The 17,980-nt window shown below is 41.6% G+C and overlaps 1 protein-coding gene across 2 annotated transcripts in view; it reads left to right on the plus strand.

Moving 5' to 3' along the window:
- LOC121575480 (inter-alpha-trypsin inhibitor heavy chain H3) overlaps positions 1-17,980 on the plus strand; it is a 47,098-nt gene that overhangs the window by 14,917 nt on the left and 14,201 nt on the right. For both annotated transcript variants that reach the window (XM_041888597.2, XM_041888598.2), the window contains exons 2-14: positions 403-566; positions 753-857; positions 1,236-1,398; positions 1,588-1,698; positions 1,986-2,114; positions 2,198-2,314; positions 2,477-2,645; positions 4,215-4,325; positions 4,449-4,630; positions 9,130-9,309; positions 9,534-9,655; positions 15,724-15,950; positions 16,279-16,311. In XM_041888597.2, coding sequence (XP_041744531.1) covers positions 403-566; positions 753-857; positions 1,236-1,398; positions 1,588-1,698; positions 1,986-2,114; positions 2,198-2,314; positions 2,477-2,645; positions 4,215-4,325; positions 4,449-4,630; positions 9,130-9,309; positions 9,534-9,655; positions 15,724-15,950; positions 16,279-16,311 — 1,813 coding nt within the window. The remainder of the gene's footprint in view (positions 1-402; positions 567-752; positions 858-1,235; positions 1,399-1,587; positions 1,699-1,985; positions 2,115-2,197; positions 2,315-2,476; positions 2,646-4,214; positions 4,326-4,448; positions 4,631-9,129; positions 9,310-9,533; positions 9,656-15,723; positions 15,951-16,278; positions 16,312-17,980) is intronic.

Genomic DNA, 17,980 nt, shown 5'->3' on the forward strand with positions numbered 1-17,980 from the left:
ATTTGTTTTGCCTTGATTGTACACACCTGGTTCCCATTACATGTTAATATTTCCCTATTTAACCCTCTGGTTCCCACATGGTTTTGTGCATGTTTGTTCTTGGTTTTGTGTCAAAGACTTATGTGACCTGGTGTGTTTTCCCTGCGTGGAAATTAGTGTTGTTTATTTTTCGAGTAAAGTACGTTGTTTACTCAGTTCTGTGTCCTGCGCCTGATTACGTCCTACCGCTGCACATTGACACATGACATTAATAATTGATATGTTGGATTCGCATCTCCGTCTCAACCAAAACTCAAACTGTATTTAAAGTGCATTTAAAGTTTGATTTGATTTAGTCCAATTCTTTAACTTAACATTTTTGGTGTGCCCAGTGGGTTGATGGTGCTTCATTATCCTTTATAGGACAGGGACTGGGACATCTACAGCTTTCACATCAACTCCACAGTGACCAGTCGCTATGCAACCACTATCATCACCAGCCGGGTGGCCAATTGGAATGACCAGTCACAGGAAATAGAATTCCATGTCAAGATTCCCAAGAATGCTTTCATCAGTAAATTCAAAATGTAGGTCTACATGAATGTTTCACTGTCTAAGATGAGTTTACACACATATTACACAAATATTACACATGGTCACTCATACAGTAACCCTACCTCCTCTCTCTCTCTCTCTCTCTCTCTCTCTCTCTCTCTCTCTCTCTCTCTCTCTCTCTCTCTCTCTCTCTCTCTCTCTCTTCCTGTCTTTCTCAGGACCATTGAGGGGCAGACGTATGATGGGGTAGTGAAACAGAAGGAGGAGGCTCAGCAGCAGTACACTCAGGCAGTGTCTCGTGGCCAAAGTGCTGGCATAGTCAGGTGTGTGTGGGTGTGCGCAGGACTATCTAAACCTTGTAATATTGTAATCATGGCCGAATTACTGACCAGGCACCCAGGGCACGTATCCAGGGGCCCTGACCTCTAGCGGGCCACCATTGATTTTGTAAGTCACTCTACACATTTTGCCATGACTAATGCCATGTTCAAAATTTATGAACATGGCATTAGTCATGGCAAAATGTGTATAATTGTAGGAAATTAGCTTTAAAACTGCAACATTTTCTCTCTACCCCATCGCAAAAACAAACTGCAAAAAAGGCTAGGGCCGGCCCTGTGTGTGTGTGTTTGTGTGTATCTGTGTCTACAGTATGCATGTGTTGTTATGTATTAGACTATACCCCTTTTTTGTCTCCTCAGTTCGGTGGGGAGGACCCTTGAGGAGTTTAAGACATCTGTGACTGTGGCCGCGCTCAGTAAGGTGACCTTTGAACTGACCTATGAGGAGATGCTGAAACGCCGACTGGGCAAGTACGAGCTGCTGATCCATGCTCGACCCATGCAGCCTGTTGCTGACTTCAAGGTGAGAGAGGGAGGGAGGGAGGGAGGGAGAGAGAGAGAGTGGGAGAGAAGAGAAGAGAAGAGGAGAGAAGAGAAGAGGACAGAAGAGAAGAGAAGAGAGAAAGCATTGATCAATGATTGATGAGTTGTTTGATATGAGGTTGATGTTGTATTTTCTTTCTCCTTTTTTCTGTCTCTTCCTTATGGCCAGATTGACGTGTACTTCAATGAGCGACCAGGCATTAACTTCCTGGAGATAACAGGAGGGCTGAGCACCAAAGCACTGGCAAATGCCATCACCAAAACGCATGCTTTTAGTGAGGTAATGTCCACAACAGGGTAATGTAGAGCTAACCTACAGAAAAGACCAGACCCCAATACATTACATGGTAAAAAAATCTGTCAATGAGTCTTTGAGCAAGGCACTTAACACTAATTGCTCCTGTAAGTTGCTCTGAATAAGAGTGTCTGCTAAATTACTAAAATGTAAATGTAAAATTTCACATCTCTGGAGATGTTGATGCTATTACGAATTAGCTCATTCTAATGAGGTAGGCTAAAGCAGGTGTGTTTTTAAAAGCAGAACCATAAACTACCACCCCTCCCCAGGCCTGGGTACATTTCTACCCCAGCAAGGAGCAGCAGAGTCAGTGTGACAGCTGTGGAGAGCAGGGCCTGAATGGAGACCTGGTCATCGCCTATGATGTCCACAGAAACACGTCTAAGGGAGATCTCCAGGTACATTTCTTCCATCCTCTTTCTGGCATTATTTCTTAATCTCTACCCTGTCCTTTAATCACTGTCTCTCATTCCCTCTTCAGGAGTCAGAGGGGTATTTTGTCCATCACTTTGCCCCCAGTGACCTACCACGCATTCCAAAGAACGTGGTCTTCATCATCGATCGGAGTGGCTCCATGCATGGCAGGAAAATGGAGCAGGTTTGTGTGTGTCTGTGTATCTGTGTATTGTAATGCAGTTAAAGGTTTAGCGATTAAGCAATGTACACATACACCACATGTTTATATTCAATGAACGGGACAATGAATACTGATTGATTGGTTGCATTTTGATTGTATTTTGATGGCACTGTGATCTGTCAGACCCGTGAGGCCTTGTTGAAGATCTTGGGAGACCTGGCGGAGGACGACCACTTTGGCCTGATCACCTTCGACAGCTCAGTGTCTACCTGGAGGAAGGAGCTGCTGCCGGCCAACCAGGAAAACCTGGAGGCTGCCAAGAGCTTCGCACGACACATCCGCGACAGAGGAGGTACAATTATCACTTACTGTTGTGAAAAGGCCTAGTCAATATGACCTGGTGACTCCCCCAGTCCCCCGACAAGACTCTGGTAACACTGCAACAAGATTAGATATGAATAAGTGGAAGAAGGAGAGGAAGAGGCCTTAACCACAAGCAGCTGCAGCCAGAGAGCAGCAGGACCCAGTCTAATGCAGAGAAGAAATGTTGGGTGCAGGTAGACTGTATGCAGATGTTCCTCTGATGGAAGGCGGAGGTTCATCTTATATGGCGATATAAAAAAAACAATAAAAGCCATCAATTGTGAAACTGTGGAACCAAAAGAGAAGTGTTACTGGTTTTCATTAACTAGTTAAATTATTTGTTGAATAAAGTGCTGAAGAAGAAGAGTAGCATTGTAACATCTACAGGCTCAGGGGGTTCACCTTAGGTGTCCCGCGGCCAGACCATATTGTGGGCTGAAACCACATGGGAGCCCGAGGGTAACTGTATAAAAGACACACAAAAGGAGCACTGTGTATCTATAGTTTGTCCTTACTCAGGCGAAGTGTCAAACCCCTGCTTTCAGCTAAATTAGGTTTAGCTGAATCCCTATACCCGGGATTTAGCGAGTGTTACTCACCCGTGAGGGTGTTGTCCGGTCAACTAGAAAGGGAGGACCAGCCGCTAGCAGGAATGTCTGAGACTATGCCGCACAAAATAGTAAAACCCCGTGGTTGAACGTTTCCTGTGTGAAAGGCGAGATAACACGTAGTAAGCTGGGCCACGTTAAAATAGCGCAGAGCGGACTATAAATAAATATTGGATTGCTCGTTAGTGTTGTACACAAAAATAGCCCCCGCTGACGGGTAGTATACTGTGTCACAAACTACCCATGGAAGGACTGAGCTAACCTCTGTGGCAAGCAGAGATAGACCAAGAGGGGTGACCCGGGTTGAAAAAGTGGAGCCTAGGGCTTTACTGCTAACTCAGCCTAGGGTAGGAAGACAGGGAGGCCCACTCACCGGGAAAGAGGCTCATACAGTGATAATCCAGGCCTACGGCGCACAGTTGTGGTCAAGAGAAGATCCACAGGCAAAGACTCCCGTGCGTTAGTGACCCTAGTAGGACCGTCTGGGAGGCGGCCCGTACTAGTCACCTCCACATTACCTACAGTGTGTACTTACTTATTTTCAAAGATTTCCAAAGCTGACAGTACAGTTACGGTGTAGCAGCATTTTGTAGCACTTAAAGGGATTGTGAGATTTTTGCAAGAAGAACTCATGAGTCAGATGAACTCATGGATACCATTTTTATGTCTCTGCGTCCAGTATGAAGGAAGTTAAAGGTCCTTTCGCGAGCCTATGCTAACTAGCGCAATGACTGGAAGTAAACTGGAACAGCTAGCATGCAAGAGACATTAAAATGGTATCCATGAGTTTCTGACTCTGGGCAAGTAGATAAAGGGATTATTTGACAAAGTCTCGCACTAACCCTTTAAAGGGCACACCGGGTAAAACAATGGGAGATATGAACAACAGCCTACTTGGTGACAATAGCAGCTAATCCATAGATGTGTTGTCCTCTCTCTTCTCTTCTTAGCCACCGACATCAATGCTGCTGTGTTGGAGGGCACAGCCATGTTGAACCGACACCCACAAGAGGGCTCAGTCTCCCTCCTCATACTACTCACTGATGGAGACCCAACCACAGGTACACACACACACACACACACACACACACACACACACACACACACACACACACACACACACACACACACACACACACACACACACACACACACACAATGAAAGCCAATCTCACTTTCCTCAGGTGAGACCAACCTGGAAAAGATCCACAAGAATGTAAAAGAGGCTATTGGTAAGAAATTCCCCCTTTACTGTCTTGGCTTTGGAATGGATGTCAACTTTGACTTCCTGGAGAAGATGGCACTGGAGAACAGTGGTGTGGGACGCAGAATATATACGGACTCTGATGCTGCTCTGCAGCTGCAGGTAAGGTAACACACAGTGGATTATGATTATTTCTTACAAATCTCAGCATAAGTCATTTGAGCCTGTAACAAAAACATTTAAAAAATTCCCAACTGAGCTTTTTTAGCTGGAATATAAAAGTGCTGAACCAACCTTTTAGGGCTTTATTTGAACAAACCTAACGCAATGGTAAATCTAAGCACTGGGGGTAGCGCTATAAGTTCGGGGGTGTGTCAGATATATTTGTGTTATTTTCACAACCAGAATTATGAGCCCAGTAGCTGGCGGTGGCACGAAAGGGCTGGGTTTTGATGAATAAACAAGTTGAAGGTGTGTAGAGGCTTTACCCCTCACTGGCCAATCAGAATGTGCCCCATGATTAAATATGTGGTTGCTTCAAGTTGTATATTTACAGTCTTTTATGTACTGCATTGTCATCAACTCCAATTCGAATGTTAGTCCATTATAGCGTAGTTTGTTAAATAGCCTACATAATCAAAATAACAAAATGTAGGCCTATCCCATATTTGCTAAATATATTGAACAGTAATTGCATGGGTTCAATATGGAAATATATTATTAACATTCACACTGATATAGGCTTACTGTAAAATGCACCATGTCTGAGCCATGGATAAATGTTGTCAATAAGAAAGATTAAATTCACTATTGATAAGAGCTAAAAAGACAGTGAATAATTCTAATACAATTCTAATAAAATGAAACAACTACTTGTCTAAATACAGGCGCCATAATTGCTCGCCGTGGGCTTATGATATTAGGCCATAAAACAACGTAGACTATGGAGGTTTTTATACACATCAAAACTTTTCACAGGAGCAGGAAAAATATCCAATATAAAGAGTAAGGGGGAATGTCCACTCACCGTTACTGTTCCCAAATATACAGTTGAAGTCGGAAGTTTACATACACCTTAGCCAAAAACATTTAAACTCAGTTTTTCACAATTCCTGACATTTAATCCTAGTAAAGCTTCCCTATCTTAGGTCAGTTAGGATCACCACTTTATTTTAAGAATGTGAAATGTCAGAATAATAGTAGAGAATTATTTATTTCAGCTTTTATTTCTTTCATCACATTCCCAGTGGGTCAGAAGTTTACATACACTCAATTAGTATTTGGTAGCATTGCCTTTAAATTGTTTAACTTAGGTCAAACATTTTGGGTAGCCTTCCACAAGCTTCCCACAATACGTTAGGTGAATGTTGGCCCAATCCTCCTGACAGAGCTGGTGTAACTGAGTCAGGTTTGTAGGCCTCCTTGCTTGCGCACGCTTTTTAAGTTCTGCCCACACATTTTCTATAGGATTGAGGTCAGGGCTTTGTGATGGCCACTCCAATACCTTGACTTTGTTGTCCTTAAGACATTTTGCCACAACTTTGGAAGTATGATCCCAAGTGGCGCAGCGGTCTAAGGCACTGCATCTCAGTGCTTGAGGCATCACTACAGACCCCCTGGTTCGATTCCAGGCTGTATCACAACCGGCCGTGATTGTGAGTCCCATAGGGCGGCGCACAATTGGCCCAGTGTCATCCGGGTTTGGCCGGTGTAGGCTGTCATTGTGAATAAGAATTTGTTCTTAACTGACTTGCCTAGTTAAATAAAAAAATGCTTGGGGTCATTGTCCATTTGGAAGACCCATTTGTGACCAAGCTTTAACTTCCTGACTGATGTCTTGAGATGTTGCTTCTATATATCCACATAATTTTCCTTCCTCATGATGCCATCTATTTTGTGAAGTGCACCAGTCCCTCCTGCAGCAAAGCACCCCCACAGCATGATGCTGCCACCCCTGTGCTTCACGGTTGGGATGGTGTTCTTCGGCTTGCAAGCCACACCCTTTTTCCTCCAAACATAACGATGGTCATTATGGCCAAACAGTTCTATTTTTGTTTCATCAGACCAGAGGACATTTTCCAAAAAGGACAATCTTTGACCCATGTGCAGTTGCAAACTGTAGTCTGGCTTTTTTATGGCGGTTTTTGAGCAGTGGCTTCTTCCTTGCTGAGCGGCCTTTCAGGTTATGTCGATATAGGACTTGTTTTACTGTGGATATAGATACTTTTGTACCTGTTTCCTCCAGCTTCTTCACAAGGTCCTTTGCTGTTGTTCTGGGATTGATTTGCACTTTTCGCACCAAAGTACGTTCATCTCTAGGAGACAGAACGTGTCTCCTTCCTGAGCGGTATGACAGCTCCGTGGTCCCATGGTGTTTATACTTGCGTACTATTGTTTGTACAGATGAACGTGGTACCTTCAGGCGTTTGGAAATTGCTCCCAAGGATCAACTAGACTTGTGGAGGTCTACCATTTTCTTGGCTGATTTCTTTAGATTTTCCCATGATGTCAAGCAAAGAGGCACTGAGTTTGAAGGTAGGCCTTGAAATACATCCACAGGTACACCTCCAATTGACTCAAATGATGTAAATTAGCCTATCAGAATCTTCTAAAGCCATGACATAATTTTCTAGAAATGTCCAAGCTGTTTAAAGGCACAGACAACTTAGTGTATATAAACTTCTGACCCACTGGAATTGTGATACAGTGAATTATAAGTGAAATAATCTGTCTGCAAACAATTGTTGGAAAAATTACTTGTGTCATGCACAAAGTACATGTCCTAACCGACTTGCCAAAACGATAGTTTGTTAACAAGAAATTTGTGGAGTGGTTGAAAAACCAGTTTTAATGACTCCAACCTAACTGTACGTAAACTTCCGACTTCAACTGTATATAGCTATAACCTACCATCACCATTGATATGGCCATTAATGAATTTCCCACGTGAAAGTAGAACAAATCAACAGGTAAATATAGCCTACAAGTGGATTCAGCACCACAGACAGCGATCAGAATTTCCATGATTTGACAGTTAGTGAAAGATGAATTATTTTACAGAATGATAAACGAAAAACAATAACCAGTATTTTAAAAGAACTGAATGTTTCTAAACAGGCTTTCTACAATCACTGACACCTTTCATACAATGGGCATCCAAACATTTCACAGAAGCTGGACAAAACTAATGTCCATTATAAATAACAAAAGGGGAATACAGTGCCTTCATACCCCTTGAGTTATTCCAAATGTTGTTGTGTTAAAGTTTGAATTCAAAATTGATTAAATCGTTTTTTCTCTCACCAATCCACACACAATACCCCATAATGACAAAGTGAAAACATGTTTTTAGAAATCTCTCATTTACATAAGTACTCATACCCCTGAGTCAATACTTTGTAGAAGCACCTTTGGCAGCTATTACAGCTGTGAGTCTTTCTAGGTGAGTGTCTGAGAGTTTTCCACACCTGGAACATAACATTTTGTATTTAGGACAAAAAGTGAATTGCTTTGCCACATTTTTAGCAGTATTACTTTAGTGCCTTGTTGCAAACAGGTTTTAGAATATTTGTTATTCTGTACAGGATTCCTTCTTTTCACTCTGTCATTTAGGTTAGTATTGTGGAGTAACTACAATGTTGTTGATCCATCCACAGTTTTCTCCTATCACAGCCATTAAACTCTGTAACTGTTTTAAAGTCACCATTGGCCTCATGGTGAAATGCCTGAGCGGTTTTCTTCCTCTCCGGCAACTGAGTTAGGAAGGACGCCTGCATCTTTGTAGTGACTGGGTGTATTGATACACCATCCAAAGTGTAATTAATAACTTCACCATGCTCCAAGAGATATGTAATGGCAATATGTGCCCTTCTTAAACACTATTATTGCACACATAATAAGTCCATCCTACTTATTATGTGACTTGTTAAGAAAATGTTTACTCTTGAACTTATTTAGGCTTGCCATGACAAAGGGATTGAATACTTATTGACTAAAGACATTTCAGCTTTTCTTTTATAATTAATTTGTAAACATAATTCCACTTTGACATTATGGGGTATTGTGTGTAGGTCAGTGACAAACAATCTCAATTTAATCCATTTTAAATTCAGGCTGTAACACAATAAAATGTGGAACACTTTCTGAAGGCACTGTATCTGGTGATTGTTTTGTGATATCTTAATAAAACAGTGGTGATGTACATAATGCTACTGTGTGCGCCACTGGCAAAATCAATACCAAAGCCAATTGCGTTACTGCTGGGATCAGCTTTTGGTCAATCTTAATTATACCTAGCTGCACTCACTGAAATTGTTGCATTGGCGCACGTTTTTAAGGACACACCTCAATTCTTTCCACACCTCCCACCTCAGCGCAAGCGAGCTGGTGTTAGACAGGTAAATTGCTGAATCTGGCGTTAGGGCTGGAAAATGCCAGTGCGACAGTTTTTACATGACAAAATTGCAAACTAACGTGTGTTTGACACTTGCGCCTCCTTACTGCCAGCCGAAAATATTGCCCTTAATAAAGTGCAATAAAATCCTATCTCATCTAAGCAGGCTTAACGGTTGTTTTATGTTTTCCTGACTGTTGTTGATGTGGGAGGAAACAAGGAGGAGCAGGGGGTGGGACCAATGGCCTCTGTACTGTATGATTGACAGGGCTTTTATGAAGAGGTGGCCACACCCCTATTGACTGATGTGCAGATGATATATCTGGGTGGGGCTAACCTGACCCAAACCAACTTCAACCAGTATTACAATGGCTCCGAGATCGTGGTGGCTGGCCAGATCACCGACAACAACATAGAGATGTTTACCGCAGAAGTCATAGCTATATCGGTGAGTTCACATCTACTCTACCCCCCTTACAAGTTCATAGGTCAGATCACTCAATACTGTCCTGTACTTTGTTTTGTATGTTCTTTTGTTTTTAAAAACAATACAAAATGATTTTAAAAAGATCACTCCATATCAGTACTTTAGAGACAGTATAGTCAAATGTCAAAATATACAATAAAGTTAATGTTTAGTATTGTGATGTGAGGATGCCTTGATTATTTCAGAAAAGCAATAGGGTGATGTACTCTGACACATTACCAATGGAGGAGCCCATTGAAGCCAGGTCTAACAGCCACATCCAGAGGCTGTGGGCCTACCTCACTGTAAAGCAGCTCCTGGACAAAGAGTGAGTTCACTTTGCATGGCATTTTCTGTGATTGGGTGTGTTTGCACCTATGTCTATGAAGACTGGTATCCTTCGAAGCAAGCTAGATTTACTTAAGGTTTTCTAAAGCTAACCATCTTCAGTTAGCTTCACATACCAGCTCAGGCTTCATCCGTTCTACGACGGTGGATATTGCTCGTCCGCCTGCCACTAATTCTAACAGGCTTGTAACTGCACGTGCATGTCGCACATCGAACTCCAAACATCGAACTCCAAACTCTTCATTGAGACAATGCTAAAACATCAATCCATGGGCGAGTCAGTGCCACATTTTCATTTGTGCCAACAAAAAAAACATTCTATAAATATCTTGCAAATTCAGCAGGCTATGGTGTGGTATAGTGTTTTATAAGCGTAGTCTTTTTTATGACTTATCGTTAATACCATCTTTGGTCTGCTTATCAATGCAGAAGCAGCTTTTTTCCCACTCGTATCAATATTTTTGTTATTATCAAGTCATACAAAAGTGTTACATTGAGAAAAGCTTAAAATGAATTCTGTGATATATTTATACATTAAATGTTTACAGAAAAAAAACATTTGATTAATAAAATATGTAATCAGTCATCTTCCTCAAATGAAGGGGATGATGATGCAATCTTTGCAAGACGGAGGGAATCTGATTTCATTGGTCCTCAACTCATGGCTCAGTCATTTCATTCAGGGTAAGTGGAGTTTGCCATGAGTTCGCCTTCCCCGGAGCAGGTTAGTTCTGAAGGATTCGTTGCCACAGAAATGTACCTGGCTAAAAGGTGAGCCACTTCTGATGACCGGTTATCCCAAGTTGAACTCAGAGTTGACCAAAGTTACCTCGCTAACTCCTCAAACCTTCTTCGTAGGATACCCCTCTGGTCTCCATCTGTTTGTGTCTCTACACCTGCGTGTATGTGTGTGTGTATGTTCATGTACACTACCGTTCAAAAGTTTGGGGTCACTTAGAAATGTCCTTGTTTTCAAAAGAAAAGCAAATTTTTTGTCCATTAAAATAACATCAAATTGATCAGAAATACAGTGTAGACATGGTTAATGTTGTAAATGGCTATTGTAGCTGGAAACGGCTGATTTTTAATGAAATATCTACATAGGCGTACAGAGGCCCATTATCAGCAACCATCAGTCCTGTGTTCCAATGGCACGTTGTGTTTGCTAATCCAAGTTTATCATTTTAAAAGGCTAATTGATCATTATAATTTTTTTTGCAATTATGTTAGCACAGCTGAAAACTGTTGTGCTGATTAAAGAAGCAATAAAACTGGCCTTCTTGAGACTAGTTAAGTATCTGGTGCATCAGCAATTGTGGGTTTGATTACAGAATCAAAATGGCCAGAAACAAAGAACTTTCTTCTGAAACTCGTCAGTCTATTCTTGTTCTGAGAAATGAAGGCTATTCTATGCGAGAAATTGCCAAGAAACTGAAGATCTCGTACAACGCTGTGTACTACTCCCTTCACAGAACAGCGCAAACTGTCTCTAACCAGAATAGAAAGAAGAGTGGGAGGCCCCGGTGCACAACTGAGCAAGAGGACAAATACATTAGAGTGTCTAGTTTGAGAAACATACGCCTCACAGGTCCTCAACTGGCAGCTTCATTAAATAGTACCCGCAAAACACCAGTCTCAACGTCAACAGTGAAGAGGCGACTCCGGGATGCTGACCTTCTAGGCAGAGTTGCAAAGAAAAAGCCATATCTCAGACTGGCCAATACAAATAAAAGATTAAGATGAGCAAAATAACACAGACACTGGACAGAGGAAGATTGGAAGAAAGTGATATCGACAGACGAATCGAAGTTTGAGGAGTTCGGATCGCAAAGAAGAACATTTGTGAGACGCAGACCAAATGAAAAGATGTTGGAGGAGTGCTTGATGCCATCTGTTAAGCATGGTGGAGGCAATGTGATGGTCTGGGGTTGCTTTGGTGGTGGTAAAGTGGGAGATTTGTACAGGATAAAAGGGATATTGAAGAAGGAAGGCTATCACTCCATTTTGCAACGCCATGCCATACCCTGTGGACGGTGCTTGATTGGAGCCAATTTCTTCCTACAACAGGACAATGACCCAAAGCACAGCTCCAAACTATGCAATAACTATTTAGGGAAGAAGCAGTCAGCTGGTATTCTGTCTATAATGGAGTGGCCAGCACAGTCACCGGATCTCAACCATATTGAGCTGTTGTGGGAGCAGCTTGACCGTATGGTACGCAAGAAGTGCCCATCAAGCCAATCCAACTTGTGGGAGGTGCTTCAGGAAGCATGGGGTGAAATCTCTTCGGATTACCTCAACAAATTGACAACTAGAATGCCAAAGGTCTGCAAGGCTGTAATTGCTGCAAATTGTGAATTCTTTGACGAAAGCAAAGTTTGAAGGACACAATTATTATTTATTTTCAAAATCGTTATTTCTAACCTTGTCAATGACTACATTTCCTATGCATTTTGCTACATTTACATAAGTATTCAGTTACTCAGTACTTTGTTGAAGCACCTTTGGCAGCGATTACAGCCTTGAGTCTTCTTGGGTATGATGCTACAAGCTTGGCAGACCTGCATTTGAGGAGTTTCTCCCATTCTTCTCTGCAGATCCTCTCAAGCTCTATCAGGTTGGATGGGGAGCGTCGCTGCACAGATATTTTCAGGTCTTTCCAGAGATGTTTGATCAGGTTCAAGTCCAGGCTCTGGCTGTGACACTCAAGGACATTCAGAGACTTGTCCCGAAGCCATTTCTGCATTGTCTTGGCTGTGTGCTTAGCGTCGTTGTCTTGTTGGAAGGTGAACCTTTTCCCAAGTCTGAGGTCCTGAGCACTCTTGAGCAGGTTTTCATCAAGGATCTCTCTGTACTTTGCTCAGTTCATCTTTCCCTCAATCCTGACTAGTCTCCCAGTCCCTGCCACTGAAAAACATCCCCACAGCATGATGCTGCCACCACCATGCTTCACCATAGGGATGGTGCCAGGTTTCCTCCAGACGAGACGCTTGGCATTCAGGCCAAAGAGTTCAATCTTGGTTTCATCAGACCAGAGAATCTTGTTTCTCATGGTCTGAGAGTCCTTTAGGTGCCATTTGGCAAACTCCAAGCGGGCTGTCATGTGCATTTTACTGAGGAGTGGATTCCGTCTGGCCACTCCACCATAAAGGCCTGAATGGTGGAGTGCTGCAGAGATGGTTGTCCTTCTGGAAGGTTCTCCCATCTTCACAGAGGAACTCTGGAGCTCTGTCAGAGTGACCATCAAGTCCTTGGTCACCTCCCTGACCAAGGCCCTTCTCCCCCGATTGCTCAGTTTGGTGGTTCCAAACTTCTTCCATTTAAGAATGATGGAGGCCACTGTGTTCTTGGGGACCTTCAATGCTGCAGACATTTGGGTACCCTTCCTCAGATCTGTGCCTCGACACAATCCTGTCTCGGAGCTCTACGGACAATTCCTTCGACCTCATGGCTTGGTTTTTGCTTTGACATGCACTGTCAACTGTGGGACCTTATATAGACAGGTGTGTGCTTTTCCAAATCATGTCCAATGAATTGAATTTACCACAGGTGGACTCCAATCAAGTTGTAGAAACATCTTAAGGATGATCAATGGAAACAAGATGCACCTGAGCTCAATTGTGCATCTCATAGCAAAGGGTCTGAATACAAAGGTGTTTCAGTTTTTTTTTTTTTTTTTATGTGCAAACATTTCTAAAAACCTGTTTTTGCTTTGTCCTTATAGGGTAACTGTGTGTAGATTGCTGAGGATTTGTATTTATTTAATCAATTTAAGAATAACAAAATGTGGAAAAAGTTAAGGGGTCTGAATTCTTTCTGAAGGCACTGTATATGCCAGGTCACAACCGAACCAATGATGTCACTACCGAAACGCCTGTTATTTTGCCAAAATAAAGATAGGAAAAGTAACAATTAAAACATCTAACAACATTATTAATTAGATGCATAAGTAATTCCATCAATCAATATTTTTCAGATTCATACAATAATCATTGGACATTATAAAGAGAATAATAGAGATTATATTTATTTAAATTCAATTTAAAGGAATAATACACCTGTTGTGGGAATTCTACACAGGGACACTCAAAGTCAATATTAAATGAATCATCCTTTATTCTCAGCGCGCTGGAGAGTTTCCAACCAACTCAATGCACCAAGTACACAAGTCGATCAGGAGCTCCAATGGGGCAGTCCCGTTAGTTCTCTTATATACTTACAGAGAAAGTAATAATAACATGATTTAGCTTATTCATTATTCATAATTAATTAATCATTCATGTTTTCTTCATTCATGTGACCGACCAATACTGGGCCATGCATGTGACAGACCAATACCTCATAAGGCTTCTTCTCTCCAAGCTGAGACCTTGAAACTGTGATATCGTTCTCAAAACAAGGGTCTGGGCGTACTGCCAAATTACAGATACTACAGTGAGGATTTCTCCCAGGCACGTTCAATCAGTCATTTGCATGAACACAGAAATTGGTTATTAGAAAAGCACAAACATAAAACACGAAATTGGTTATTAGAAAAGCACAAAAATACAAATGTCCATCACATTACACCCAAAACTGCTAATTCCTGTGATTTACAGTGTTAAATAACGCAAATATATGATAACAATATTGCTTGTTAACAAATGTTTCATTTTGTCGTTTTAATAAGGTTGAGAGCAACGTGTGAAAATCGTTGTGGAAATCTTTTGCAGCTCAAATCGACTACAAAACCCACGATGCATTGCTCTCTCTCTCTCTCTCTCTCTCTCTCTCTCTCTCTCTCTCTGGGCAGGCTTTCTAGCTACCTAGTGTAGCTACTGTGCACACAATAATACCAAATATAGTACAAGGAGCCAGATGTTTCACCGGATGTATAAATCTGAAGCATCCGGTTGGAATTTTCACTCCCCACCAAATATGGTGAGGAGACGAAGCCCAGTGGGAGAATATGGAGCGAGATGGAACTGGGCCTACATTCTGCAGATTTCCTCATCGAAGAAAAGCCCGATCTCAATACAGTTTTCTGTTACCAAAACTAGAATCTATTACAAATAGAGTGCATTAAGTTTTGTAGACGTGACCCTTTGCCAAAGTTTAAAAAAATGGTGTTGTTTACAAAATGTGCAAGGGTGAATTTAGTTATTGCACACATGCACTTCACAGGGAAGGCGTTCCTTAACAACAATATGCAAATACATGCTAGAACATGATAGTAGGATCTCGCTAGCTCGTGCTTGGCTCTGCCCACGTCCTTGCTTGTTCTGCCAACTATGCTTAATTTGCTAACATTGAAAACAACACAGGTTAACTATCTTGGGTTAGTTATAAATATCTTTGATAATACACTATGAAAGTCCCGCCTACTTCCTGGTTCAAGTCCGTACTGTTTTTGAATGGGCTTCAAGCTTATATCATAAAATTCATGAAAATGGGGTCATTTAAATGTATGTTAAAATGGTATTCATATTCCTGGGTTAATTTACCTTCATCCAATACACACACACAGGGCGAGGGGGGAGAAGAGGAAATGGCGTTGTGTGATGGTAGTTGAAGCAAAAACTGAGTTTAATATTTGGTCCACTGTTTAGTTTGAGCACATCTTAGCAAAATATATACTTTGTAATGACGATCTAAACGGATGGAAGTGTTCTAGACAAGTATGCCCATACCATATATTGGCTAATATGGTGATCAGGAGTGCAGGTAATGTTTTAAAAAGCATTATGAAATGTGATAGTTTGTTACTCCCTATCTCCATTGACGAGAACCTTATTGTGATGACGTGGCACAACACGATTTCCTGATTTCAGACGGACCACTTAGATGTTAAATTACGGTGAAAATACATGTTTTACCCAACTCATAGAACATAGACTATCACTAAATTGACAGGAGTTTCATTCTGTAATGGTTTATCCCTTTAAAGGTTTTGAAAATCAAAAAAGAAAATATATATATACATATTTTGTAAATGTTGTATGCAAATACAATTATTATTGTATTTAAATAATAACTGTGTGTGTGTGTGTGTGTGTGTGTTTGTTTCAGGGTGCAGTTGAGCGGGAAGGCGAAGGAGAAGGTGAAGAAGGAGGCCCTGGATCTTTGTCTGAAGTATGGCTTTGTGACTCCTCTCACATCCATGGTGGTCACCAAGCCCCAGGGAGAGGACTCACAGGTGGCCCACAAGCCCAAGGAGGGGGAAAAGCCCACACGATCCAGTCAAGTCCTCTCCGGATCAAGAGTACAGTTCACGGCCCCCCAAACCGGAGTCCACAGTGAGCAAAACTACCATCATCACCACAAACACACACACACACACACACACACACACACACACACACACACACACACACACACACACACACACACACACACACACACACACACAAAGGCAGGCATGCGCACAGGCACATGCACACACACACCACAGGCACACACACGTGTACGTGCGCATGCACAAACACACACTGTCTACAACAGTGTGACAATTACTGTAAGGTGTGAGTCAATGGCGTAAATAAAAGACCAAAGGCTGTCAATCTACAGTATATACTTTACATTATAAACTGTATATGAACTTTAAATATATGTTCTGTTCACCAGGGGCCCCTACAATACCAGCTCCAGATCATTATCGTAAGACATACCTCTAATTTTACTCAATCTTCTATTTTGGCCGGGATTAAATCCGAAACTGCGATTAAGCGAGTTTGACATTGAAAGGTAATTTCCAATTGAGCCAGTATTTGCAACGTTTACTTTGAATGTGATCTCCGCAAGCACGGTTAAATTGCCTATGAAATCTGCCTACAAGCGCGATCGGATTGAATCCCGGCCCTTGTCTAGGTTTAATTCAGAAGTCACTACTGACTGTACCCAAAATGTTCTCTCTATCTTTATCCTTGTCTCTCTTTCACTCTTGTTCTCTCATCTATTTTTAGTTGTTTTTTTTCTCAGATGTTTAGGTGAAATACAAGTTTGTCTGTGCAGTATGTGTTTTTTTTATTTTTTTATTTTTTTATTCAAATTTTTTATTTTTTGGAGGTAGATCAATGTCACGTTCGTTTAAGGACGGGTCAGACCAAGGCGCAGCGTGAAATGCGTACATGTTTATTGCACTGATGAACAACCGAACAAAACAACAAACAAACGAAATGTGAAGTCCTAAGGCTAAACACAAAACAAGCCTCCACACGGAACAAGATCCCACAACTAATGATTACCAATAGGCTGCCTAAGTATGATCCCCAATCAGAGACAACGAGCGACAGCTGCCTCTGATTGGGAATCACACCCGGCCAAACATAGAAACACACAACCTAGATCTAAACATAGATCTGCTAACATAGAATCTCCACACCCTGACTCAACATGCCATGAGTCCCATGAGTCAGGGCGTGACAATCAACTTTAATATTGCAGATAGATTTGAACTTCCATCAATGTAATTGTCTGCATCACTTCCAATCCCCCATATGTTTTTTTCGCATATATATATATATATATATATATATATATATATATGTATATACACATACATACATATAAATACATATATATATATATATATATATATATATATATATATATATACAGTGAGGGAAAAAAGTATTTGATCCCCTGCTGATTTTGTACGTTTGACCCCTGACAAAGAAATGATCAGTCTATAATTTTAATGGTAGGTTTATTTGAACAGTGAGAGACAGAATAACAACAAAAAAATCCAGAAAAACGCATGTCAAAAATGTTATAAATAGATTTGCATTTGAATGAGGGAAATAAGTATTTGACCCCCTCTCAATCAGAAAGATTTCTGGCTCCCAGGTGTCTTTTATACAGGTAACGAGCTGAGATAAGGAGCACACTCTTAAAGGGAGTGCTCCTAATCTCAGTTTGTTACCTGTATAAAAGACACCTGTCCACAGAAGCAATCAATCAGATTCCAAACTCTCCACCATGGCCAAGACCAAATAGCTCTCCAAGGATGACAGGGACAAGATTGTAGACCTACACAAGGCTGGAATGGGCTACAAGACCATCGCCAAGCAGCTTGGTGAGAAGGTGACAACAGTTGGTGCGATTATTTGCAAATGGAAGAAACACAAAAGACCTGTCAATCTCCCTCGGCCTGGGGCTCCATTAAAGATCTCACCTCGTGGAGTTGCAATGATCATGAGAACGGGGAGGAATCAGCCCAGAACTACACGGGAGGATCTTGGCAATGATCTCAAGGCAGCTGGGACCATAGTCACCAAGAAAACAATTGGTAACACACTACGCCATGAAGGACTGAAATCCTGCAACG

Source organism: Coregonus clupeaformis, chromosome 10 (genome assembly GCF_020615455.1).
Source record: "Coregonus clupeaformis isolate EN_2021a chromosome 10, ASM2061545v1, whole genome shotgun sequence".
NCBI lineage: Eukaryota > Metazoa > Chordata > Actinopteri > Salmoniformes > Salmonidae > Coregonus > Coregonus clupeaformis.